This window comes from Rhodamnia argentea, chromosome 3, assembly GCF_020921035.1.
Source record: "Rhodamnia argentea isolate NSW1041297 chromosome 3, ASM2092103v1, whole genome shotgun sequence".
In the NCBI taxonomy this organism is placed as follows: Eukaryota; Viridiplantae; Streptophyta; class Magnoliopsida; order Myrtales; family Myrtaceae; genus Rhodamnia; species Rhodamnia argentea.
Window position 1 is genome coordinate 35,494,814 of NC_063152.1, and position 26,834 is coordinate 35,521,647.

Here is a 26,834-nt window from a genome sequence, read left to right on the forward strand (position 1 = left end):
CTGATAATGGCAAAAGGGGCTTGTGCCGGAGTCTGGTTGTTAATTTTTCTTCCTACTTTTTCATGCTAGAGATTGATTCTTTGGTCCCTTTAGTTTATTAAGCTTTTGTAAATGCACAGTTCCATGGATGTTATGCACAGAGTGCATTACGCGAAAAAGTTCAATTTCGGTTGTTTATGAACATATGACAGATGTCTTGAATGGGAGCTATCAAGTTGCACAACCAGTTGAACAAAGACGCCACAGCACTCGGAGGAAAAAAACACAAAGATACCACACTTCGAAAACAATGTCCCAACCAGCAAGAAAAAACAAACCGATCCCGAGATTCGGGATGAGCTACAAGCTATACCTTACGAAAGAGGGCGAGAGAGAGAGCGCGCAGAAACAAAATTCGGAGAGCAAACCGGAATTCCACAAGCCACACAAAAATGGAAGTTTTCAATATAGCTAAAGCACACATTAGTAGCAGAGAAATCGCAAGAGCAAGATTTGACGAAGATGAAGACATACCAGCACTTCTTAAGACGGGAAGGCGAAACCTATCAAGATTTCTCTACCAAATATCCAAAAGATGCCAGAATTTCTCACAACCTTCGAGCTATGATTGATACACCCGAACCGAAAGGAGGCGACGAGGTGAGAAGAAAACAGTAACAAAGGACGAACGCGCAACCGTCGAGGTGAGAAGAAAGCGAAGCCGAATAGAGAGAGAAAACTCTAACCTCGCAGATCCAAGTTCCTTCAGCACAAAAGAAAAATCGCAGCTCGGAATAGGTCGTCGGACGTGCGAATCGGGAGGCAATAGTGGAGGCGGACATGGATGTGTGGTTGGGAGCGACCGAGAGGGTCGTCGGGCGTCGATTGGAGAGAAACATTCGGCTATCACAGAAGAGGAGAGAACCTGTGATTGATACACCAAAACCGAAAAGAGGCGATGAGATGAAAAGAAAGCAAGAACAAAGGACGAACGCGCAACCGCCGAGGTGAGAAGAAAGCGAAGCCGAATAGAGAGAGAAAACCCTAACCTCACAAATCCGAGTTCCTTCGGCACAAAACACAAATCGCAGCCGAGAAGCGATCGTCAGACATGCTAATCGGGAGGCAACGGCGGAGGCGGAGATAGATGCGTGGTTGGGAGCGACCGAGAGTGTCGTCGGGCGTCGATTGAAGAGAAATATTCTGGACAAGAGAAGTGCCCGGAAGAGGAGAGAACTTGGGCGTTCAAAATTTGATCCACAGAGAAGGAGTTTCGAGAGAAGCAATTCTAGACGAGAGAAGTGAAAATTTTTTACTTCTCGGATGAGGTTCAAAAATCTGATCCAGCAAGATTTTCTACTTTAGAAGTGAAAAACACAACCAGAAGTTACATTTTTTTATCAAACGAATTTCTACTTCGGTAGTATTTTTACCAAACGAATTTCTCTCGCGGATCGACTTACGGCGCAGAAATCGAAATTAGAAGTGATTTCATGTAGACCCAGTAAGTCGGTGCATTCGCTCCCAAGAGGGATCGACGTATCGCCGATAAGTCGGTGCATTCGCCTCATCGAAAGCTTTCATGAAGGCTCTTCTTTCTTTGCTGGATCCTTCCAAGCAATTCGGTTCCACACCAAATCCAACTTTGAAGATAGAATCCAAAGTGCATCTCATCGGTGTATCCTACGGACACGATTTAAGACAGCACGATGAGCAAACTAAGGTACAGTGTCCTGTTTCCTTCTCTTCTATCTTAAAGACCATTATCGGGAAATGTTCTTTCTTCTACTGTTATGCAGTCTTTACCTTCTAATCCGTTCAAGTTATCTTTCACGGTGGAGTTGACCCTCGTGGGGTTCTCAATCTTCAAAAACCAAAACGACTCACTTGCATATCGAATTCCTCGAGCGCCGCCGTTAACTCCTCCACGACCTTCAGCAGCTTCATGGCATTCTTTCCGAACACGCAACAGCTAAAATCTCTTAGCACCCACATCGCAAACTCGAAGCTCGCAACCTTCCTCTGTTTCTTCCACTTGCCTCCATCCACCGCGAAAATCCCTCACGTAACAAATCCCTAATTATATCTGTGTTGTTTGCTCCCTTCGTGTACTTATCGGAGCTGGTCCTCAATACGTGCTTGACATTCCTCAGGTCGGCGGTGTAAATCTAGCTACGGTCCGGTGCGAGGAGCCGGAATGTCGGAGATCTCCTCGCGACTCCGGTCGAGTAATCGTAGAGCCGGTTGAAGTAGAAAAGTTGAGTGAAGACTGTCCCGCGAACCGGTGGATGCTTGGAGCTCCGGAGGGACTTGCCGGCGAAGGTCTTCGGGTGGAGGAGAGCGAAGGCGACGGAGAGAGTGATGGGAACGAGTGCCGCGGAGCACAGCATCGTGGACACGATGTTGACGGCCATTTGTTTTTGTTGTCGGCTAAGTTCGTATGTAAGAAATTGCAATTGAACGACGAACAACTAACCTGAAGCCAATGCGGATGAGTATGCAGAAAGTTGATCCGAGCCCAACGTATTGTCGTTGTGTCCTTAAGACAAAATTCGCCCCCTCAATTAGTACCCGAGGAAATTGGACGATTGTCTCCCGGGATAGAACGGATCTCGTTCCTCCGAAGTGGTACGTGTTCGGAGGATTCCACCGAACGCAATTTTGCAGAAATAATCGCAGCAAATGAATGTAGTGAAAGAGAGCGAAGAGAAATGATGATGAAGTATGTTTTCGGAAAAACCGTCAGTTATATATATAGTCACAAACAATTGAAGAGTCACGAGTAAATCAAATAGATGAAGAGTCACGAAACCGTACGATTTCGCCTATGAAGGATTACGAACCGAAACACCTCCTTTCGAACAAACATATTCGTTCAAAGAAAAGTTCCCGAACAAACACATCTGTTCGGACGAAGGAAGTTTAAAAAATTTCAATAGTGTACGTTCGAATCGTGTCCATTCGGTTTAAAGGAAGTAGAGCAAAAAATAAAATAAATAAAAAACAATGGAACGCGCGGACCCGGGCCGAGCGGGCGGGCGGCGGCGCGCGCGTGTGGGCCGACCTAGCTTTGCGTAGGTCCTCTCCCTTCCACAAAAATGGGGTGCCCCTTGGGGCCCAAACCCATTTGTGAGGTTCCAATATTTAAACCCATCTTCCATCTACTCATTTTCCCATGTGGGACTCTCCATCCTTCATTCTCATTCACTTATTATGGGATTTCTTGCAACCAAATCCCAACAATCCCCCACATTAATGAGATATTCAAATATCATGACTCTTCGTATATGCATGAGATGCAATGTGCGATTATTTCACGAGAGAACGTTGCATCGGGATAAGTAGTCTGAGACTTTGAACTTTCCTTAGTGAAATCTATCGGACTTACTCGGTCAATCAGTAGACTTGATGTCTTTGAACTGTCGACCTTTGGTGTAAACCTAGACAATAAAGATCACACAACTGTCCCTCGAACAAAATTGGTTCTCACCGTTGTGTTCGTTTTGGCCATGAACACCGCCTGGTCTCATGAGTGTTTTAGAGAATTCGGCCTTTGCAATTCTCACAGAAGCGGCCCTCACTTCACACTCACATGGGTGATTTCTGAATGTACGATATATTGCACTCTTAATTCAGAATCATTAAAAGCTTTCGCTTAGCCTTCATATATTAGTACTGTCTTTATTCGGGAATGAGTAAAAATTTACAGTACTTTACACTGTCATCATAACTTAGTTGTCCCTTTGAACCTAGATCTTGGGATCTCCAATCAACAAGGTAGGGTTTCCGCTATGATGACTTATTTATTGGCCTTAACCCCATTCCGCTTGATGTTTTCACAACCATCTCTCTAGTTAGGCCTTTCGTTAATGGATCCGCAATAATATCTTTTGACTTCACATAGTCAATTGTAATAATTCCACTAGAAAGAAGTTGTCTTACAGTATCATGTCTTCGACGTATATGTCGAGACTTACCGTTATACATGACATTCCTTGCCCTTTCTATTGCCGCTTGACTATCACAATGTATACACACGGCTGGCACTGGTTTGGGCCAATTACGAATATCTTCCAGAAAATTCCGAAGCCACTCTGCTTCTTCACTAGCTTTATCCAAAGCAATAAATTCTGCTTCCATAGTAGATCTTGCTATACAAGTTTGTTTGGATGATTTCCAAGACACTGCTCCCCCACCAAGTGTGAACACATATCCACTTGTTGATTTTGTGTCTTTTGTGCCGGTTATCCAATTTGCATCACAGTATCCTTCAAGTACCGCTGGATACTTTGTATAGTGCAAAGCATAGTGTTGAGTATGCTTCAAATAGCCCAATACACGTTTCATAGCTTTCCAATGATTTTCATTTGGACTAATTGTAAATCGACTTAGCTTGCTCACAGCACAAGCTATGTCCGGCCTAGTACTGTTCATGACATACATTAAATCGCCTAGTATACTAGCATACTCATTTTGAGTCTTGCTTTCACCAGTATTCTTTGAAAGATGTAAATTAACATCTATCGGGGTCTTTATTGGTACAATGTCTAGATTCTTGCACTTTTCAAGAATGTTTTCTATATAGTGAGACTGTGAGAGTGCTAATCCTTCAGATGTTTTATGGATTTTAATTCCCAAAATAACATCTGCGGCCCCCATATCTTTCATATCAAATTTACTTGTGAGCATGCGTTTGGTTGCCTTAATAACTTCATTGTTGCTGCCCATTATAAGCATGTCGTCTACATAGAGACATAAAATGACAAAACTATTATGAGTGCTCTTGACATATACACATTTATCGCACTCATTAATTTTAAAGCCATTTGACAACATTACTTGGTCAAATTTAGCATGCCATTGTTTTGGTGCTTGTTTCAACCCATAGAGTGACTTGATAAGCCGACATACTTTCTTCTCTTGTCCTTGAACAACGAACCCTTCCGGTTGTTCTAGATATATTTCTTCTTCTAGATCCCCATTTAGAAATGCTATTTTGACATCCATTTGATGGATTTCAAGCCTGTACACAGCTACTATAGCAATTAACATCCGTATAGATGTAATTTTCGTGACAGGTGAATAAGTGTCAAAATAATCACGGCCTTCTCGTTGCTTGTAACCTTTTACCACAAGCCTAGCCTTATACTTATCAATAGTACCATCTGCTTTCATTTTCCTCTTGAAAATCCACTTGCTTTGTAGTGGTTTATTACCGGGAGGAAGGTCAACCAATTCCCAAGTATGATTTGATAATATGGATTCGACTTCACTATTGATAGCTTCTTTCCGGAATGGGGCTTCTGGCGATGTCACGGCTTCTTTGAATGTCTGAGGCTCATTTTCTAAGAGATACGTTAAAAAATCAGGTCCAAAAGATGTGGAAGTCCTTTGTCTTTTACTACGTCTAGGCTCATCCTCCATTGGATCACTTCTAGTTATAGTATCTCGAGACCTCTTATTATTATCAATTGGTTCATATACTATGTTATACGGAAATATATTTTCAAAGAACGAAGTGTCCCTTGATTCAATGATCGTATTAACATGTATATCCGGGATTTCTGACTTATGAACAAGAAATCGATATGCATTGCTATTCTGAGCATATCCGATAAAAACACATCCAACAGTCTTTGGTCCTATCTTAACCTTTTTAGGCTTAGGAACGGCAACCTTAGCTAAACACCCCCACACTTTGAGATAATTCAAGTTAGGCATTCTACCTTTCCACTTCTCATAGGGAGTTTGTTGTGTCCTTTTGTGGGGTACTCTATTTAAAATAAAATTTGCTGTCAAAACAGCTTCCCCCCACAAATTCTGCGGTAAACTAGAACTATTCAACAATGCATTCATTTTTTCTTTTAAAGATCAATTTTTCCTTTCCGCCACACCATTCGATTGCGGTGTATAAGGAGCGGTGAATTGGTGAATGATGCCAAACTCAGAGCATATTTCCTCAAAAGGAAATTCATATTCACCTCCTCTATCACTTCTTATCATTTTAATTTTCTTATTTAGCTGAGTTTCAACTTCGGATTTATAAGTTCTAAAAGCATTAATCGCCTCATCTTTGCTACTAAGCAAATAAGCATAGCAATACCTTGAACAATCATCTATAAATGTGATAAAGTACTTATTACCACCCCTTGACGGTATTGATTTCATATCACATATATCCGTGTGTGTTAAATCTAAAGGTTCCGTGATTCTATTGTCTACGTAATGAAAAGGAGGTTTAGAAAATTTAGATTCAACACACACTTGGCACTTTTCACTTGGACAGTCAAACTTCGGCAATAGTCCCATACTCATTAATTTCTTTATTGATTTATAATTAACATGTCCTAGTCTAGCATGCCGGATATTAGGAGACTCAAGCACATAAGTAGAAGCAACTTTATTCATATCATCCTTGGATACAACGGTCATTACATTCAGCTTGAACAAACCATCACTCGGATAACCCTTTCCTACATACATCTCATTTTTAGAGAGTACAAACTTATCGGATACAAAAACCAACTTGAAGCCATTCTTACTAAGGAGAGATCCGGACACTAAATTCTTGCGAACGTCCGGCACATGCAGAACATTATTTAGTGTCACAATCTTTCCGAGATGTCATCTTCGAGCAATCTTTCCGACACCTTCAACCTTAGAGGTTGACGAATTACCCATATAGAGTTTTTCATCACCCCCGACAGTAGTGTAGGACGAGAACATCGATCTGTTTGCACAGATATGACGAGTTGCTCCAGTATCAATCCACCACTCCTTGGGGTTTCCCACCATGCTGCATTCAGATATCATGGCAGTAAGATTGATATCATCAACGCCATTGGAAATCTGTTCCATCACATTCCCCTGAGTTTTCTGTCTTTTCTTGGCTCTGCAGTCTTTGGCTCGATGTCCGGACTTTCCACGGTGAAAGCACTTGCCAAGGAACTTCTTCGGGCCTTGGATGAATCCCTCTCCGGACTTGCTAGGCATTTTTCTCTTCTTGTTGGGTTTTGATCCTTCTTCAACAACATTGGCCCTTGAATTCTCCAGATTCTTGCCAACTTTCTTCTCGGAGAGTCTATTGTCTTCCTCAATCCTCAATCGAACAATCAAGTCTTCAAGTGACAATTCCTTTCTCTTGTGTTTGAGATAATTTTTGAAATCTCTCCAAGACGGTGGCGTTTTTTCAATAAAAGCGGCCACTTGAAATGATTCACTTAAAATCATACCTTCAGCATGAATGTCATGCATGATCACTTGAAGTTCCCGAACTTGACTTAAGAAGGTTTTATGATCTACCATCTTGAAGTGCAGAAATTTACCAACGATGAATTTCTTCAATCCAGCGTCTTCTGTCTTGTACTTCTTGTCAAGACTTTCCCATAATTCCTTAGCCGTTTTCAGCGGACTATAAACATTGTAGAGGGAATTGTCGAGACCATTAAGGATGTAGTTACGACACAGAAAGTCAGAATGCTTCCACGCATCTACTGCAGCAAACCTTTCCTTGTCTACCTCTCCTTCATCCAACTTAGGAGCATCCTCATTGAGGAACCTTGCCAGATTCAAAGTCGTGAGATAGAACAACATCTTCTGTTGCCATCTCTTGAAATCAGTTCCATTGAACTTTTCCGGCTTTTCTCCATGAGTCGAAACCGACGGAATATGTGTAGGCGTTATCGATGTTGATGCCATTTCTATCACAAAATCTATAAAACAGAATGTATATACTATGAAATAACTATATGAACGAAGTCACAGAATTTCGACTATGGAATATACAAGATTTCCGAACGGCATAATAAATATTTGATAAACAACTCAAAGAACAATGCATAAGAATACGCACAAAGTTCGGATCATTATACGAACGGAACCGAACAGAATTGAAACAGAATATTATTTCAAGAAAAAGGTAGAGAATTTTGTCTTAAGATTGTTGTCGGCTAAGTTCGTATGTAAGAAATTGCAATTGAACGACGAACAACTAACCTGAAGCCAATGCGGATGAGTATGCAGAAAGTTGATCCGAGCCCAACGTATTGTCGTTGTGTCCTTAAGACAAAATTCGCCCCCTCAATTAGTACCCGAGGAAATTGGACGATTGTCTCCCAGGATAGAACGGATCTCGTTCCTCCGAAGTGGTACGTGTTCGGAGGATTCCACCGAACGCAATTTTGCAGAAATAATCGCAGCAAATGAATGTAATGAAAGAGAGCGAAGAGAAATGATGATGAAGTATGTTTTCGGAAAAACCAACAGTTATATATATAGTCACAAACAATTGAAGAGTCACGAGTAAATCAAATAGATGAAGAGTCACGAAACCGTACGATTTCGCCTATGAAGGATTACGAACCGAAACACCTCCTTTCAAACAAACATATTCGTTCAAAGAAAAGTTCCCGAACAAACACATCTGTTCGGACGAAGGAAGTTTAAAAAATTTCAATAGTGTCTGTTCAAATCGTGTCCATTCGGTTTAAAGGAAGTAGAGCAAAAAATAAAATAAATAAAAAACAATGGAACGCGCGGACCCGGGCCGAGCGGGCGGGCGGCGGCGCGCGCGTGTGGGCCGACCTAGCTTTGCGTAGGTCCTCTCCCTTCCACAAAAGTGGGGTGCCCCTTGGGGCCCCAAACCCATTTGTGAGGTTCCAATATTTAAACCCATCTTCCATCTACTCATTTTCCCATGTGGGACTCTCCATCCTTCATTCTCATTCACTTATTATGGGATTTCTTGCAACCAAATCCCAACAGTTTTTGTGTGAAGACGGAAGGCAATGAGGATGAAGATGAAGTGGATGATGTCCTTGCGTTGACTTATGTCTCAAGACGGTAAGACCCTTGACTTTGTCCATTTGTTCCACTTAGCACTTTAGAATGTAATACTGTAGGAATTAACGTGCATGTTCTGGTTTTTAGCTGTTAGTTGTGGGGGAAGTCAAGAACTTCAAGTTTCATTCATCATAAACAATGTTGATAGATACAAACCCTGAAATTCTTTTTTTTAATGGAAACTTTACGCGTAGTTTTACTTGAGAGATTCAAGATCGGATGAATGGAAACTACGAAGATTATTTTATCCACTAGTATTTTCATTTGACTTTAGCTGGACATGTCGAGATATATCAATATACTCATAAATATCGTAGGCATCGGAGTTGATGGGGATATTGTTTGGTTAATAGATGATTTATAGGGAAAAAATCAGTTAAAACAAACCAAGGAATGGTGGGTTCCTACGGGGCACATGAATATTATAAACCAAACTTCGTTGCTCCCCATTTCTTCACCTAAAGGCCACCAAAACAGACTGAGGGGTGCAATTGAAAGAGAATAGAAAGTACGAGGCTAACTTAAGTAAAAAATGAAACAGTGGGGACTGTCACTAGAATTACACGCAAATCACAGGACCAACAATCAATTTGCTCTGCCCCAAAGACAAAGTTCTTGTCCTACGTCGCCAATCATCCTCTGCAGCAGAACAGAGCAGAGCAGAGCGCAGACAGAGAGAGAGAGAGAGAGAGAGGGAGAGAGAGAAGAATTACAGGGTGGTTCGCGGTGGAAGCACCGCCCTGCCTTCTCGACCCGATGCCTCCCAGGTCGAGGCTTTGCCTTCACTTCCTTTCGATTTGTAAGCTAGTGATAATAGTAGGATACACTCGAGATCGTTGCCGCTCCAAGAGATTTCATCTGTTGTAGGGGTCTTGGGATTGAATAAAGATGATGATGAACATGATCGAACGTGGCTCGTACCAGCAAGGGGGTCTTTCTGTTTCTACTGGGGGCGGGATATTTGGGAGATCCACTTTAGCGATGTCTGAAGCAATATTGCCAATTGGGGAAAATTCGTTCTTTTTTGTTGAGTCGAAGGAACAATAAAGTGAGTTCTAGAATGACATAAGGTTCAGTGAAGCAATGTACTGGCACTAGGACTCGTCATCACACCACACAATATTTGGACAGAGGTCGTTTTTGTGGTAGTTTTTGTCGTAGGACATCTCATTTCTTTTATTGCGGGAGGAGAACCGTTCTTCTTTCCCTTATTTTGTGATAGTTTAGACATTTAACCAAGTGCTTTACTATACCTAAGAGAAAAACTTGTTCTCGGTATATAGACTTATGAATAGGTTCTGCTTAACCAAGGTGAATCAGCTGATTATCAGATTGGTATGTCAATGATATCATGAAGTGCTGGATCGCTGATTGTTAGCCGAGATTGAAAACCAACTCAGTTCTAGGGACATACCACCTTGTTAGCATTTCAGAGGCTTTATCAGAATAAGATAATAATAGCATTGTCTCAAAGCCTGACGAACTTATAACTTCAAATTTTGTACGGAGTTCAAGTAAAACACTTTAGCATTCCAGCATTTACATGCAACAGTAAGATCTTGTAGTGCACATGCTTACTAATCGGTGAAAACCACTAGCATCCAACATTACAGACTTATATGTCGCGATGGACCATACCAAATGATAGCCCTGCTCTTATGTACCCAATCTGGGAACAGCATGAAGATGTAAGCCATTGTCGATGTGAAGGGTGAACATGACCTTGTAGCTTACAGGTCTAGTTTCATCAGCTAATCTGAAACGGAAGAAGCGAAGGAGAGCTATGGAAACTATTTTCATCTGGCGATAAGCGAAATCCTTCCCGAGGCAGATTCTAGGACCAGCCTGCAAATAGGAAAGTAAGATTGTCACTTGAAGATGCTTGGAATATGTACGCACGCTTCGAATATCAATTCAGGAGGACTTAGGATGGAGAAACGAACATGGAATGCAACAAATTTGAAAGGTGATTCATTTTGGAAAATTCCATCCTTCAACCATCTTTCAGGTTTGAAATCCTCAGCATCTTCTCCCCAGATGTTATGCATTCTTGCCATCGAGTAAGCCAAGTAATACACGCCGTCCCCATTTTTCACGTGGAAGCCATCTGGGAGAACATCATCTGTCTCAGCACATCTTCCATCCTGTAGTGCAACGGAAGGATACAAGGTCAAAGTTAGCATGCCGAATCTTGTTAAATGCATGTCTCTTCGGCTTTTGCTTGATTTGCAATTGCCAAATTTGATGGATTTATAGCTCCGAATTGTCATCTGATCATGATGCAATTGGAAGGTAAGCACTAGTATTTGTTAATGAATTCAGTGATGAACGAAAAGCTAGCATTTGATCTGTGATGAAAAAATGCAACTCGTATGGTTGTGTAATGCAAATGAAAGGATTCCTGGACATGCATTTAGCTGTAACTCTTAGTCTGTCAAAAATACATTTTGATGCAAACGAAAGGATTCCCGGACATGCATTTAAATATCACTTGTAGTCTGTCAAAAATACGCTTCAATAATGCATTGTAGCTTCTAAAAGTCTGGAAAATTGTGATGTTTTAGATTTTTACTGCGCAAGGCCAATGGCCATTTACTCAAACCCACTGTGATTAGCTCTCTCAACCTCCAAGTTCTGCTTTTTTTTTTTTATTTGAGTTCATAATATCTCAAGCTCAGTTTTGAACTTTTATTTCTCTCTTTTGTGGTTGGTTATAGAGGTTTGAACTTTAATTCTTGCAAGTGAACAGAAGATTACCAGAGGGACTGCAGGATACAGCCTCAAAGTCTCTGTGAGTGCGGCATGAAGATAGTGCATTTGGTCGAGCACCGGATCGGTTATTCTTTCCACGAAACAATCAGGGTTAGCTTCACTTGCTTGATCTCCAATCACTTCCGTTATTTCGTCAACAATCTTTTGCTGCACTAGGGGGTGTTTGCAGAGCATGTAGAGGAACCATGATAAGGTACCTGCACTAGTATCTTTCCCGGCGATCATGAAATTCAGAATTATATCCCTCAAGTACTTATCGTTCATATTCTCGGGCTCTTTCTCGCTCTCGAGCAAAAATCTCGAGAGAATGTCCTCCTTGTCATTCTTGTAGAGAAAACAGGGAGAAGGAAAAATCACTCAGACGAATTGCCAAAGAGAAAACCTGCAAAATATTATGGCTCTGTGATGAAAATAATCTTTAGATGATGCCACAAGTTTTTCTAGCTAGAATTCCTCCTGTGAAAGCTAACTGTACTTGAGCTTCTACAGAATTCTTCCAAAGTTCTTGTTATTTTAAATCTTCCCCAACATTACTTGCCATACTGCCTGTTCAAAATTTGAGTTGTAGTTTGACAGAAGAAGAGCGCAAACTTCAAAAATTGGACGGCTATATGTACAATAAGTAAATGTACATACACTCAAATGATCGGAAAAGAATGTATTCACATGTTCACGCTGCAGTGGGAGTAAATTCCTCTTGGTTCTGATAAGTTGATGCACGAAATTATCAATGAGTTTAATGTTATTTCTGAGACGAGCTTCTGATCCTATTTTGAGAAGTCTTTTGAGCTTCCAAGCGGGATCCACATATCGCCTGTAGGTTAGTGCATTTGCCTCATCAAAAGCTTTCATGAAGGCTCTTCCCTCTTTGCTTGATCCTTCCAAACAATTCAATTCCACACCAAATCCAACTTTGAAGATGGAATCCAAAGTGCATCTCATGAGTACGTCCTACAGACACGATGATAAGACAATACAATGAGCGAACTAATGTACAATGTTCTGTTACCTGCACTTTTAATTCTCGTGGAGTTCTCCTCCTTCAAATATTGAAACTACTCACTTGCATATCGAACCCCTCAGAAGCAGCCGATAACTCCTGCACGACCTTGACCAGCTTCGCAGAATTCTTTCTGAAGACGCAACAGCTAAAATCTCTGAGCACCCTTGTTGCAAACTCGAAGCTGGCGACCTTCCTCTGCTTCTTCCACTTGTCTCCATCCACCACAAAAATGCCCTCCCCGAACAAATCCATGGCTACGTCTATGTTAGACTTTCCCTTCGTGTACTTCTCGAACTTGGTCTTCAATACGTACTCGACGTTCATTGGATCAGCCGTGTAAATCTCACAATGGCCTGGTGCAAGGAGCCGGTACGTTGTAGTTCTCCTCGCGACTCTGGTTTGGTAGTCGTAGAGCCGATTGAAGTACGCGAGTTGACCGAAGACCGTCCTGTGGACAGGTGGATACTTAGAGATTCGGAGGGACTTGCCAGTGAAGATTTTGAGGAGAAGGAGAGAAAAGGCGATAGAGAGAGCGATTGGAACGAGTGCCACGGAGTAGAGCATCACAGACACAATGTTGATGTCCATTTTTCTGTGAAGAAGATGGAAGGTGATGAATATGAAGATCAAGTAGATGATATCCTTGCCTTGATTTATGTCTCAAGACTCTTGACTTCGTCCATTTGTCTTTACTTAGCACTTTAGAATGTAATAATGCAAGAGGAAGATTTAAATTAGTGATCTTGATGGAGATGTGCTAGGTGCTGTGCAGAGATTCTGCGCTGGGATTGATGTGCATGTTCTGGTTTTATCCGTTTGTTCTGGGGGAAGTAACGACTCAGATGGCTTGTCACTCTTTTGGTTTCAAGGGCTTGATGGATGCTATTGGAGACAAGGCCATCTTGTTCATGATGATGGTCGTGAAGCTTCATTTGTCATTAATATGGAAAATTAACTAGACATAAAAGCTCCCCACATGATAGAGTTCTACTCAAATTTTGTAAGAGTTTCTTGAGTCATGAGTTAAGGGGCTTTTTTTCAAATTGCATAAAAAAAAAAATTATTTACCAAATAAGGGGAAAAAATATTTAATTACCGGTTTGGGGTCTGCTCGGCAATCCGACTGCCGAGCGGAACCCGCTCGGCGATCATGGCGCCGAGCGGGCATCCGCTTGGCGGTTTAACTGCCGAGCCGGACATCCGCTCGACAGGTTATGCGCAAGCGGGCGCCCCCCACCACCGACGCCGAGCGGCGCCGCCACCCCCCTTCCCCTGCCGCCCCTCCCCACCACCGGCCCCGATCTCGGCCCGGCGATTTGGTCCTTGTAGAAAATTATCTTCTAAAAAAATTATAAAAGCTCGCAAAAATTAATAAATGGCAACAATCAACTAGCCATGGACAATTCGGGGTATTTTCGCCGACGATTTTTGGAAATGACGATTTTGCCTTCTAGCAAATTGTCTTCGAAAAAAATTGTAAAAAATGTCAAAAATGGCCATAATGAACATGTCATGCACGATTCGGGGTATTTTGACCAACGACTTTTAGAAAATAACAGTTTTACCATTCCGGAAAATTGTCTGTAAAAAAATTGTAAAAAATCTCAAAAATTAATAAATGGCCACAATCAACTGGCCATAGATGATGCGGGGTATTTTGGCCGATGACTTTTAGAAAATGACGGTTTTGCCTTTGTGGCAAATTGTCTCCCAAAAAAATTGTAAAAAATCTTAAAAATTAGTAAATGGCCACAATCAATCGGCCATAGACGATTTATGGTATTTTGGCCGATGACTTTTGAAAATGACGATTTTGCCCTTCCGGCAAATAGTCTTTTAAAAAAATTATAAAAAATCTCAAAAATTAGTAAATGACCATAATCAACTGGCCATGGACGATTGGGGGTATTTTGGCCGACGACTTTTAGAAAATGACTGTTTTGCCCTTCTGGCAAATTGTCTTTCAAAAAAATTATAAAAAATCTCAAAAATTAGTAAATGACCATAATCGATTGGCTATGGACGATTCAGGTTATTTTGACCGACGACTTTTAGAAAATGACGGTTTTGCCCTTTCGGCAATTTGTCTTTCAAAAAAATTGTAAAAAATCTCAAAAATTAGTAAATGACCATAATCAACTGGCCATGGTCGATTCGGGGTATTTTGGCCGACGACTTTTAGAAAATGACGATTTTGCCCTTCCAGCAAATTGTCTCCCAAAAAAATTGTAAAAAGAAAATTGCCACAATCAAGCGGCCATGGACGATTTAGGGCATTTTGTTCTGCTCGGCGTTTTTTTTAAAAGGGAAATCATTATTTTTGTTAATTTTTTAATAATTATTATTTTATTTATAAATTGTTTCTTTTGAAGCTTATTTTATTAGTGTAATTAATTAAGAATATTGATAAAATGAAAGTGTTGAGATATATGAAAAACATGTTATTTTCATAATAGATAATAATCGGATTGTCGCAATTACATGTACTAACGATGTCGTCTTCCTACATGACCTCCTGTTCCGCAACGTGGCTCTCTTCGGTGCTCGGCGGCTCTAGTATTGTACGGACGAGGAGGATGCTGAGGAGGAGGATCCGACCGAGGAGGATGCGTAGATGATGAAGGCATATCTTGTGAAAATATGCCCCGCCCAGACGGTACATATCCTTCTCCGGAGAAGCCTAAATAAAAATGAGGGAAATCGGGTACATACAAAGTAGGAGAAGGAGTTGGAGTCTGCGGATCGGGAAATGCAAAAGTAGATCCCTCGGGAAATGGGGCGGCAAAATGGGTGAATCCAGCATTGAAACCCGTCCGGTCTAATCCTGAAGTGAAACCCGGAGCGAAACCCGGAGCGAAATCCGTCGTATGATACTCGAAGGCGTAATGGACGGCATCGCCAACTACATGACCTCGTGGAGTCCTCCGGGTCGACTAAACAGGCTCGGGCGGATCGTCATCGTGAGGGCCAACGGTTGCCGCCGTAGTTGCTGGTTGGGGTGGTGGCATCATCGTGAGACGCCTCTCCTCATCTTGGGCGTATAGCATTGCCTTAGCTATCCTCCCCACATCTCCCAAAGTCTGACGAGATGGACGTGAATTTAATATACGTAAGATTTGTTCTACGCCATCACCCTGGTAATGATATGACAAGCAACAAAAGTTATAAAATTACAATAACTTATGTTAGTAAAAATATAGTTAATGAATTAAATTGAAAGTATTTGCACAAACCATTGAACCCATTGCAGCTCCCGTAATAGAAATCCACTTCCGTGTATGTCTGCGGAACCACTCCATATATCCCGAGTGAAAGTGGAGTTCCTCCGTAGCTGGATCAGCATGGACTATATATTCGGTACGTCCGTCCCACATAGCGATCCATCGTCCGTGTTTAGCTGCCCAATCCTTCTCGGGTGGCCTATTGTCAATATCATGCAAGGATGTGTGATCGCCGTGAGGAGTAGGTATCACCTGCTGCATACCAAACCGGCGAAGTACCCGATCCGGATAATGCCACTCAACTATCCAAAAGATGAGGGGCACACGAGCCCTCCAAATATCCCGTCCCCGCAAGCGGTAAGCCGGTACATTCTCCAAAATGTCGCCACCATAGGGCTCCCAAATAATCTGTTATCATAATAAAACATATGAAATTAAATGAAGAATTAATTTAAAAGCTAACATTATATTAAACTCATTCGTTGCTATCATTACTTACATTTTCGGATGTCAATCTATCAAGTTGGTAGCGCAGATGTACCAACGTATGCGTGGGGATCTCCGTCGTGCTTCGACCGTGACCCCAACTGCGTAAATAAAAAACATTCAATTTTCATATATTATACGCACTGGAAGGAATTAATGACGCACGAACTGAAAATGCAATAGATCACATACCGACTACCGAAAGGTGCAAGTCCTAAAGGAACCTCAACCGTCGGGGATGGGGAGACACATCTGAAGTGCTCCCACGCCCAAATCTGCAGTATATGTAAGGCACCGCCCATTTGTTTCGTCTCCGGGTCGGTTGCACGACATAACTCTCGGTACAACCATGCAAGTGCTTCTGAACTCCAACTATACTGCGTATGGATGTTAAGGTTCGCCAATAATGGAAGAAACAGCAAACTAACTCGGGCACCCGATTTGTCCGAAAAAATAGATCCTCCTAGCGGACGGAGAATGAAAGCCTAGGAATACTGCACGATGGTGACGTCATCGGCGTCTGGCGGAAGCTCTTCAAAGCGCTGTCTCAACCAGCTCAAACCGATTTGTGTGCCTCGCAGCCGGGCTGGGTGATCACCGAGTAGATCGTCACATATAGTGGCCCAATTCACAATATTGGGGTCGAGAATCGCACGTCAATCTATAGGAAGGCCCGTAAGCACTACAATATCCTGCAGCGTGATAGTGCATTCACCTTCCGGCATATGGAAGGTGTGGGTCTCGGGCCTCCACCGCTCGACCAATGCGGTAATTAAGTGCCAATCCAGCTGCACAAATCCCATCAAATAAACGCCAAAAAATCCTGAAGCTTGCAGATAGGGGACTATCCGCGGATCAAGATCACCTACGTGTAGCATCGCTCGCCGACATCGAACGGCTTCTGTCGGAGGTATCTGTGACATGTGACATTGTCAGTTAGTGGCAATTTTGATGATATTGTTACAAAGTACAGATCAACTGAAAAATCTTCAATTACCTTAGCGTCCCATATAGCTCGAGATCTATGTCGGGCTTGCCTAGTAAGTAGTGAATCATCCTCCGGGCCCGGCTGAATGTAAGTACTCTGCGCCATATCTACACAATTGTGATACTATAACATTACAACAAATTCTCATATGTATATATAACATGGAACACATAAACTGAATAAATATCGTGCAATTGTGCTATTATAACATTACAAAAAAAATCAAATATATAATGTAAAAATCCGGGAAAAATTAACTTCATAAATATCAATCCAATAATAATATTATAACATTACAAAAAGTCATGATACTTATCACGCCCCGTGTCCTTTTTACGCGCCAACATCCGTTATTCGTTTATTTCCCAAGATCGACGGCGATAGACTTAACGTGATGCGATATGCGCAAGCGGAAGCAATACAACTTTTTTTCCCATATGAATAAATTCATTTGATGACTTCAGAAGACAAAGAGATTTTATAACATAGAAATATGATCATCCTTACAACGCATAGGAACAAAATACATAAGGATCGAGCAAGTATGATATACTCTCCGGCCGATCTGTGTGCACAAGTTTTCCTATTGTGCCCTGATTTTCCACAGTGTGTGCAATGATTTCGCGAAGTGCTACTGCTCGCGTTTCTCCAGTCCATCTCATTCCGAATCCGTGATGTACGGGGCCTTTCTTTCTTCCGAATACGGCTGGGGTCCGGCACTAATGGCAGCTCGTCGGGTTCAAGCTCGTAATGAAGATGCCCCAACGGATTAAACATATACCGATAGCACTGAAGGGTTTTCTCTAAAGTATACCATTCATCTACGTATGGTTCGTAATCAATGTCATATGCTTGACATGCTGCCATTACGTGTGAATATGGGATTTTCAGTCCTTCAAATTTCCCACATGTGCACGTTCTCAAGTGTAGGCGCACTATGTGTTTGTGACCCCCTGAACCTCCGGATGCGTCACGTCTAGTTGTCACTTCGAAAACGCCTCTATTAGAGTCGAAACACGTGACGACATGCCTATTTGCTTTTTGACTGTTCTGCTGGAGCGTGACACCGGCAAATTCCGTATATTTCCACTAGTTGTCTTTTCGCATCTTATACATTGTTCTTCTCGTATGAAAATAGTGCACCAACCGATAGAATATCTTGTCGACCATTGCTGCTATTGGTAGACCACGGAAACCCTTCAGCATCCCGTTGACCGATTCGACTAAATTTGTTGTCATCGATCCATATCTCCTCCATTCATCATAAGCCTTTGTCCATTTTTCTCTTGGAATCTGATCGCACCATGCAGTTGTGGCTGGATCAAACTCCCTAATTTGGCTCATGAATTGGTCGAACTTCCGCCGTTGGTTCGCGTAAGTCGTACATGACAACATTAATTAGTACTTCGTACTCAAATTTTTCCATACATATTTTCTTAAAATTGACAAATTCGAGAATTTACCTGCCGTCCGAATAAGTTTTTTCCCTTCGGCATTTTTGAAATGTTTATTGTAATTGCTGGCAATGTGCCGAATGCAATACCTATGGTGACCATGTGGAGGAAGCCACCGTCTTGTCTCCATTGCTCGTTGAATACCGATATGTCTATCCGATATTACACAAATATCATCTCTCCTAGTGACATATCTCCACAACAGATTCATAAACCAAGTCCAATTATTAATATTTTCCCGATGGATTATAGCAAATGCCAGCGGGAAAATATGATTATTTCCATCAAGGGAGGCCGCACAAAGGAGGGTTCCTTCGTATTTTCCGTACAAAAATGTACCATCAACAAAAATCACGGGACGACAACTTGAGAAGCCTTCAATCGTCCGCTTGAAAGTCCAAAACATCCGGTTGAAAACCGTGCAGCCACGATTAAGGTTGATGTGATCATCGATCACAAAATGTGAACCTGGATTCCGGCTCTTCATTTCGATCATCCACGTCCTCGGCCTACCGTATGATTCATCTCAATCTCCAAATTGTCTGGCGATTGCCATTTGTTTGGCTTTCCAGGTTTTACGGTAAGTAGATTCGAATTGCAGCTTATCTTGAATCTCCGCCATCAATGGCTTGATTTTGATGTCTGGTTGGGCGGCGACCATTGCTTCTATTTGGCTGCAGAGGTACTTTTGGTCAAGGTGCCGATGATCCCGTGACATTTACGGAGAACTGCATGTATGTGGCCCATTATATTTACTTATTTTCCAAAACATGCCACCCGATTTAGCAATCACGCGGAGCCTCCAACCACACGGTCCATTTGCATTGCCACACCTTATCACATATTCTTCTTTTTTTGTCAAATAACTGCAAAAATTTTGATTTCTCCTAAGGGAGTACTCTTTCGCACCCTAACCTGTACCGTGTCCCGTGATGGAAACAACATGCCAACATCAAATTCTTTTGATGGATCAAATATCATACGGCGCGGCTTGGCTCTAGTGTCGTCTTGCATCATGTCAAAGTCGATCTCCGAATAAGGCGGTGGATGTACCAACGGCAAAATGGGATTGCTTGCTTGTGTATTATAGTAAGCCTCCATATTATCACATCCGACATCTTCTTCGTCATTGTCATCGGAGTCCATCCAAGGATCATCTTCTTCATCACCATCATCATCATCATCATCATCATCAGCATTATCATCATCATCATCGCCAGCAGCATTATCAGCATTATCATCATCATCATCAGCAGCATTATTAGCATTATCATCATTATCATCGGCCCGCACGCATCGATTATGCAGACCATCATCATCTTCACCAACATTCGAAGCTTCCTCCACGAAATCATCTCTCATTTGGTGTTTTGCTACGGTTGCATAAAAGCGCAAGAACCCTTTACCACCCGCTTGAAGTGCAAATTGCTGAATCATCATAAGCGTGGCATCATCATGCACCTCCGTAATGTCATATGTAACACAATTGTGTGTTACATACGGATATCTATACACCACTGTTTGAATATACTGGTTTCCTGTTATATTCAATGCGCTCTCAATCGACACACGTAACTCATCAAATGTCGATATGTTTGTCATCCCGAACATGGTAGATTGTCCGCCTTCGTAATCAATTCCATATTCGGTTCGTACTATTGTGCCTCCCCAGCACACAATCGCAAAAGATGTAGACGACATTCTGAGATTTAAATAAATTAGAAATTATTTCTAAACTACAATTTCCTAAATATTGTCCCGTATACGTTATCAAATTAACATACCCACTATCAATATATCAAATGAAATAAATGTCTTAGTATAGGCCTAAGGGTTTAAACGACATTTTGAGATTTCTTTCAATTTCTTGGGAGATAATTTGCCGGAAGGGAAAAATCGTCGGCCAAAATACCGTTATTCTTCCATGGCCAGTTGATTGTGGCCATTTCCTAATTTTTGAGATTTTTTTTGAATTTTTTGGGAGACAATTTGCCATAAGGGCAAAATCGTCATTTTTGAAATGTTATCGGCCAAAATACCGTCAATCGTCCATGGCCAGTTGATTGTGGCCATTTTCTAATTTTTGAGATTTTTTTTGAATTTTTTGGGAGACAATTTGCCGGAAGGGCAAAATCATCATTTTTCAAATGTTATCGGCCAAAATACCGTCAATCGTCAATGACCATTTGATTGTGGCCATTTCCTAATTTTTGAAATTTTTTTTGAATTTTTTGGGAGACAATTTGCCGGAAGGGCAAAATTGTCATTTTTCAAATGTTATCGGCCAAAATGCCGTCAATCGTCCATGGCCAGTTGATTGTGGCCATTTCCTAATTTTTGAGATTTTTTTTGAATTTTTTGGGAGACAATTTGCCAAAAGGGAAAAATCGTCATTTTTCAAAATTCGTCGGCCAAAATACCGTTAATCGTCCATGGCCAGTTGATTGTGGCCATTTCCTAATTTTTGAGATTTTTTTTGAATTTTTTTGGAGACAATTTGCCGGAAGGGCAAAATCATCATTTTTCAAATGTTATCGGCCAAAATACCGTCAATCGTCCATGGCCAGTTGATTGTGGCCATTTCCTAATTTTTGAGATGTTTTTTTGAATTTTTTGGGAGACAATTTGCCGGAAGGGCAAAATCGTCATTTTTCAAATGTTATCGGCCAAAATGTCGTCAATCGTCCATGGCCGGTTGATTGTGGCCATTTCCTAATTTTTGAGATTTTTTTTGAATTTTTTGGGAAACAATTTACGGTAAGGGCAAAATCGTCATTTTTCAAAATTCGTCGGCCAAAATACCGTTAATCGTTCATGGCAAGTTGATTGTGGTCATTTCCTAATTTTTGAGATTTTTTTTGAATTTTTTTGGAGACAATTTGCCGGAAGCGCAAAATCGTCATTTTCCAAAATTCGTCGGCCAAAATACCGTTAATCATCTATGGCCAGTTGATTGTGGCCATTTCCTAATTTTGATGATTTCTTACAATTTTTTTGAGATATAATTTTTCAAAAGGGCAAAATCGTCATTTTTTTAAGTCACCGGCCAAAATAATCTATGGCCACTTCATTGTGGCTATTTTCCCATTTTCTCAAATTTCTTAATATTTTTCCTTCATTTTTTTGAAAGTCTTTATGATTTTTCTTTATTTTTAATCCATTTTGTATTTTCTAATTTTCTATTATTCGAATTTTGAATTTATTATAAAAATATTTTTCGGACCGGGTCAAACCCCGCTCCCGCTTCTCGGGCCACTCGATCAACTTTTTTTTTATTTTCCCAAATAATCATTTTACACTCCTAATTTTCTTTTTTATATTTTGAAAATCGTCAAAATAAATATGGATGTAGTTGCAAAAATGAGTCCCGAAAATTTGTTTTTATGAGATTATGGTCATTCTTTTTATTTACCGCAATTCGTAAACATTACAACTATTCGGTCTACAAATAATAATTAAATAAATAAAACAATACTTACGAAACCGCAAAAAATAACTATAACAAGGTTTACCTCAAACTAGTAAGAAGGTCGGCTTTGCTTTTCTCTCCTTCGCAAAAATAAAAAAGTCCCAATTTAATTTAAACATGACAAAAATATTTGCAATAAAATAAAACCCTAATATCAATAAAGGCACCTGAGAAAAGAGGGATATGAGAAAATCTTCGTGAGCTATATAGAAGAAAACAAGAAATGAGGTCTTAGAGAGTCTGATTAAAACTTGGTCGGGATATTAAGAACAAATCTCCCCGAAGTTAATCAAAGCGAGGGAGGGCTTCAACAAGGACTCTACACTCTGTTCACTTAATATCCGGGATCACTTAAAATCAGAAATTTCGTGGAGGAGGCTTCAAGAAAGGAGGGATGAGCTTTTGTGGAGAGGTGAAATGCAGAGGAAAGTTGAGCTTCTGTGGAGAGGCGAAATGCAGAGGAAAGATGAGCTTCTGAGAGGAGGCGAAATGCAGAGGAGAGATGAACTTCTGAGAGGCGAAACGCAGAAATGCAAAGGAGCGATGAGCTTCCTTAGAGGAGCGAAATGTAGAGAAAAAAACTTTCTTGGAGGAGCGAAATGCAGAGAAAGGAGCTTCTGTGGATGAGCTTATCAACGGAGAGCCTTCGGCTTTGCTTAGAGCAGAGCCGAAGGCTCTATAGCACTCGTAGCACCTTTCACGTCGTCTGCCGGGGCCTGATTAAAGGCGTTGGCGACGTAAGGGGCCCTACCCGCTCGGCAGTATCTGCCGAGCGGGTAAAGGCCAGCATGCGAGAGAGAGCAGTGTGTGCGCTCTCTCGCATGCTTTATCTTGCTCGGCACTGTGAGTGCCGAGCAAGACCCAATGTGGAGAGAGAGAGAGCAGAATTCTGCTTTCTTCTCTCTCTGCAAAGCGTGTAGAGAGCGTGCAGCGAGAGAGCAGGATTCTGCTCTCTCTGCGCATCCTGTCTTGCTCGGCCTTTGTGAGTGCCGAGCGGATGGCCGTTCGGCAGTCTAACTAAACTAAACCGATTGAACCTGACAATTGGCGGTTCATCTACGCCACCTGAACATTATAAGAACAAGCTTTGTTGCTGATTCTAGTGAAAAGAATGAGAAAGATGGCAGATTTGACAGTTTACAGTTCACAAACAACAGAGTAGTCAAATCTTATAATGATGTTTCTTGTTAACAAAGGCTTACTATGACAGACATTATAGACAGTACAAAAAACAGCACAGTGATATTAATAGGATCAGCTCGCTTCTGACGGACCGAAAAGAGCACGGTTCACAAGCTTCACATTCTTCTTTTATGTTTCTTATGCTACCAAAGGTCACCTGTATAGAATTACCTATGTCCTGTTCTCACAAAATGATGGGATTCGCCAAAAATATTAGGTGGGTTATCCAGTTTTCGATTGTATCAACAAGTGCATAGATTCCACCACGACAAAGAGATAAAACCAGAACCGATGAATAGATTCCTACGCCTTAGTTCTCAACATTATGGACAGATTCCTTGCTTCCTATAGGCTTGAACACAAGCCTTGCCATTAGTATTTTATGTTGGCCATTGTCATACTACTAAAGGTCGGCTTTATCGAATTATGTAATGTCTAGTTCCCTGAATTCGTATAATTACATCTTTTTTGGCAAAAACGATTGGGTATGTTGTCCATATTTCGATCCTAGCAACAGCCCATAGATGGAGGTCATTGTCATTGAAGTGTGAAGATGCCCTCTATAAAAGTCAACACCATATTTTTCTTTTTTACTATGAATTTTCCATTATCTTGCTCTTCAAGCAACAGACAACAAAATTACGTGCTTACGCACGGGCAACAAGACCAGCAATATGTTCATGGCGTGAAACCAGGGATCTGGACTGCACCATTTTCAGTTGAAAGTTTGCTAATCCTCCCATGTTTTGGTCAGTTGGGAAGATCACGGCTCGGAGTTTCGTTTCAATAGCAAAACGCGTTGAACTCTAGTGTCTTTGCGATTGATGCACTTCATCGTCTTTCTTATTTTCGTCAACTTCTATTCAGAAAGCTTAGGACGTACTTAATTGTTGCAGAGATAGCTTTTGTGCTTCAGTTTAGTAGCCCAGAGGGTCGTTGTGCTTTGATCGTTACTCATTTCCTCAGCATGTTGAACGAGAATAACTGGAAAAGGGTCAAGATGCATCCATCACAAAGGAAATCTAAGATATTTTCATTTGCTCATTTCCTCAGCATGTCGAAATCGAAAGCCGACCATCCATATCAAACCGCATCAAAGCGACATCCTTACAATTTTTCTTCTTAATCAGAAGCCGACAACCCTAAACAACAGGTGGGATCGTTCATGACTCATGAGATGTCTATCAGATGCCCATAATTTTAGTCTAAACTACAATTCAAAACAGCACATCCTTGTCAGAGAAGAATTTTCGTTTCACAATATGACCACAGACATATATATGCTTCTAGATTGCAAATAAAAAAAGGAGATTTTCCGGTCTCTGATATTGCAACACCGAAGCTATCAATACCAGAAAACAGGATGCAATGTACTCAGCAGACAGATACCCCTACAGCAACCCTTTGCGGCATTTGGTTGCTTCCAAGCTTGCGTGAGGCGAACGATGGAGCATTCTCTGTGGGGAACGGAGAAATGATGACTTTTCCTCGAGCCCTTCCGGTTTCTAAGTATCGAAATGCTTCAATGACATCTGAAAATGCATAAGGTCCGGTAGGATCGATGATGGCCTTAAGCTTTCCGTTCTCTAAACAAGGCCTAAGCATCTCCAGGTTTTCTCCAGAAACCGTCAAGCTTGAATAGACTGCCCTTGGATGTGATGGAGGCCAGGTTATGTCAATGATTGGAGCGTCATCCTTAGCCACTACAAAGGAGTTCTTGCAGTCCCCTGAAGAAGTCACGAGATAGCGTCGAAATAACATTTCAATGCAAGTGAGCGTCATTTTAGTTTCTGATCTTCCAGTGGTCAAAGCAATCTCTAGAACCCGCACAAGCTCTTTCTTGTCCATTCTAAAAACTACATGGGATTTATATTTGGCCAATTCACTGGACACATAAGTTGATTGCACAGACATAAGACATAAGTTGTTTAAGGTACTCGAACTTTTTAAGTCTCCTACAACCAACGGTGCTCGTACAAAAGAATTGCTCCACCACCAGTGAACGTGATAAAATTTCAGATGACATGATAAATTCGAAAAGAAGACAATGTCATCTAGTATGAACAAACTGCCTGAGCAGTATGAAGTACTAAGGTAGAACTAGCAAATGAGAATCTGTTGTTCAAGGAACTCACCGATGGTATCATAAAGAAAGTCAAATTTCTCCTCAATTTCTTCATACTTGGTATTCGTGTAGTCGATAACTTTGTCGGCACCCAGTTTCTTGACGAATTCCACCTTTGGTGAGCTACATGTTGCCACAACATAGGAAGCATTGTAAAAGTGCTTGGCCAGCTGAACAGCTAAAGTCCCAACACCACCTGCACCTCCAACAATAAAGACTGTCTGTCCCTCTTTAAAATCTGCTGTTACAAACCCTTCGATTGCAGTCTGAACAGCTAATGGCAAACTCGCGGCTTCCTCGAATGACAGGTTCTGGGGCTTCATTGCCACCAGGGTCTCCTCCACCGCAATAAATTCTGCCAGTGTCCCGAGCTGCTTCAGCTTTCCAGGAGCATTGAAATCCTGAATATTCCCATAAACTGCATCGCCTAAATCAAACTTGGTGACACCAGTGCCTTTCGCCACCACCACACCTGCCATGTCACAGCCTGGAACCACCTGCATCCCATATCAAGCAATGAATCTAGATTCATGACAATGCTTGTTCTAGGGTAATGATCTGCTCAGGACTTTTATTGATTATCGAATATCGTCCCTTGTTTTACTAGTACAATCGGCCTAAGGTGAAATCGTTAACCAGCGCTGCCTGATTTACAATAACTAACATAGAAGAGTCCATGGTTCCCCAAACAACATTCTGCTTTCATTCCACAAGCAAATTTCCCATTCTCTGGTAAACTAATAAATTCAAAATTAGTCACAGACACACTACATGCACATAGAACTAGCCAACTTAACAAGAATGCCGCCAACAATTTACTGGAGCAAAGTGTGGCCAGAGCCAGCGAGATAGGAAAACAATAGCACATCAATGAGGATGAGAGAGAACCACATAAAAGTATTATCTCTTTGCTTTTCTCCCTTCCTCTCTCACAACATGTTCAATCATCTTACTCACAGGAAAGTCTGAAGGAAAGATGGGATGCTGGCGTCTTTTAAAATCAATAGGATTTAAAGCAGCAGCTCGAACTTGGACGATTATTTGATTATGGTGGGGAGTAGGAAGAGGGAAGTCCCCCAGCTTGAGAACTTCCTTACTTCCATACTCTTCATAAAACCAAGCTTTCTGCATATTTGCTCTCCTCAAAAATAGAACTGCATCTCTCTGTTATATATAGAGGAACCTATACAACCTAGATACAAGATTGTCCAAAAAATTTTGTGAAATGACATGAGATGGAGTGGGTGGTCATATCTACGGTGTGGAATGTGGACAGTGGATGGTAGATAAGATGACAAAGGCAGAATCAATGAG

The 26,834-nt window shown here is 41.4% G+C and overlaps 3 protein-coding genes, 1 long non-coding RNA gene and 1 pseudogene across 7 annotated transcripts in view; 1 reads left to right on the top strand and 4 right to left on the bottom strand.

Moving 5' to 3' along the window:
• Positions 1 to 26,834, bottom strand: part of LOC115730690 — a 72,712-nt gene that overhangs the window by 36,448 nt on the left and 9,430 nt on the right. The window lies entirely within an intron of this gene.
• On the bottom strand, positions 1,471 to 2,393 carry LOC115734084 (annotated as a pseudogene).
• LOC115726900 (cytochrome P450 704C1-like) lies at positions 9,973 to 13,221 on the bottom strand. Its single transcript, XM_048276602.1, has 4 exons — positions 12,656 to 13,221; positions 12,259 to 12,543; positions 11,578 to 11,916; positions 9,973 to 10,964 (listed from the first exon to the last, which is right to left on the bottom strand). Exons 1-4 carry the CDS (start codon positions 13,181 to 13,183, stop codon positions 10,689 to 10,691), a joined length of 1,428 nt encoding a protein of 475 aa, XP_048132559.1. The 5' UTR covers positions 13,184 to 13,221; the 3' UTR covers positions 9,973 to 10,688.
• Positions 12,824 to 13,329, top strand: LOC125314422. The gene is made up of 2 exons (XR_007197917.1): positions 12,824 to 12,964; positions 13,054 to 13,329. It is a non-coding gene; the product is annotated as an uncharacterized LOC125314422 (long non-coding RNA).
• Positions 24,576 to 26,703, bottom strand: LOC115726903 (2-methylene-furan-3-one reductase-like). The gene is made up of 3 exons (XM_030656988.2): positions 26,478 to 26,703; positions 25,531 to 26,017; positions 24,576 to 25,122 (listed from the first exon to the last, which is right to left on the bottom strand). The coding sequence occupies exons 1-3, from the start codon at positions 26,649 to 26,651 to the stop codon at positions 24,770 to 24,772; spliced, it is 1,014 nt and encodes a 337-aa protein (XP_030512848.1). The 5' UTR covers positions 26,652 to 26,703; the 3' UTR covers positions 24,576 to 24,769.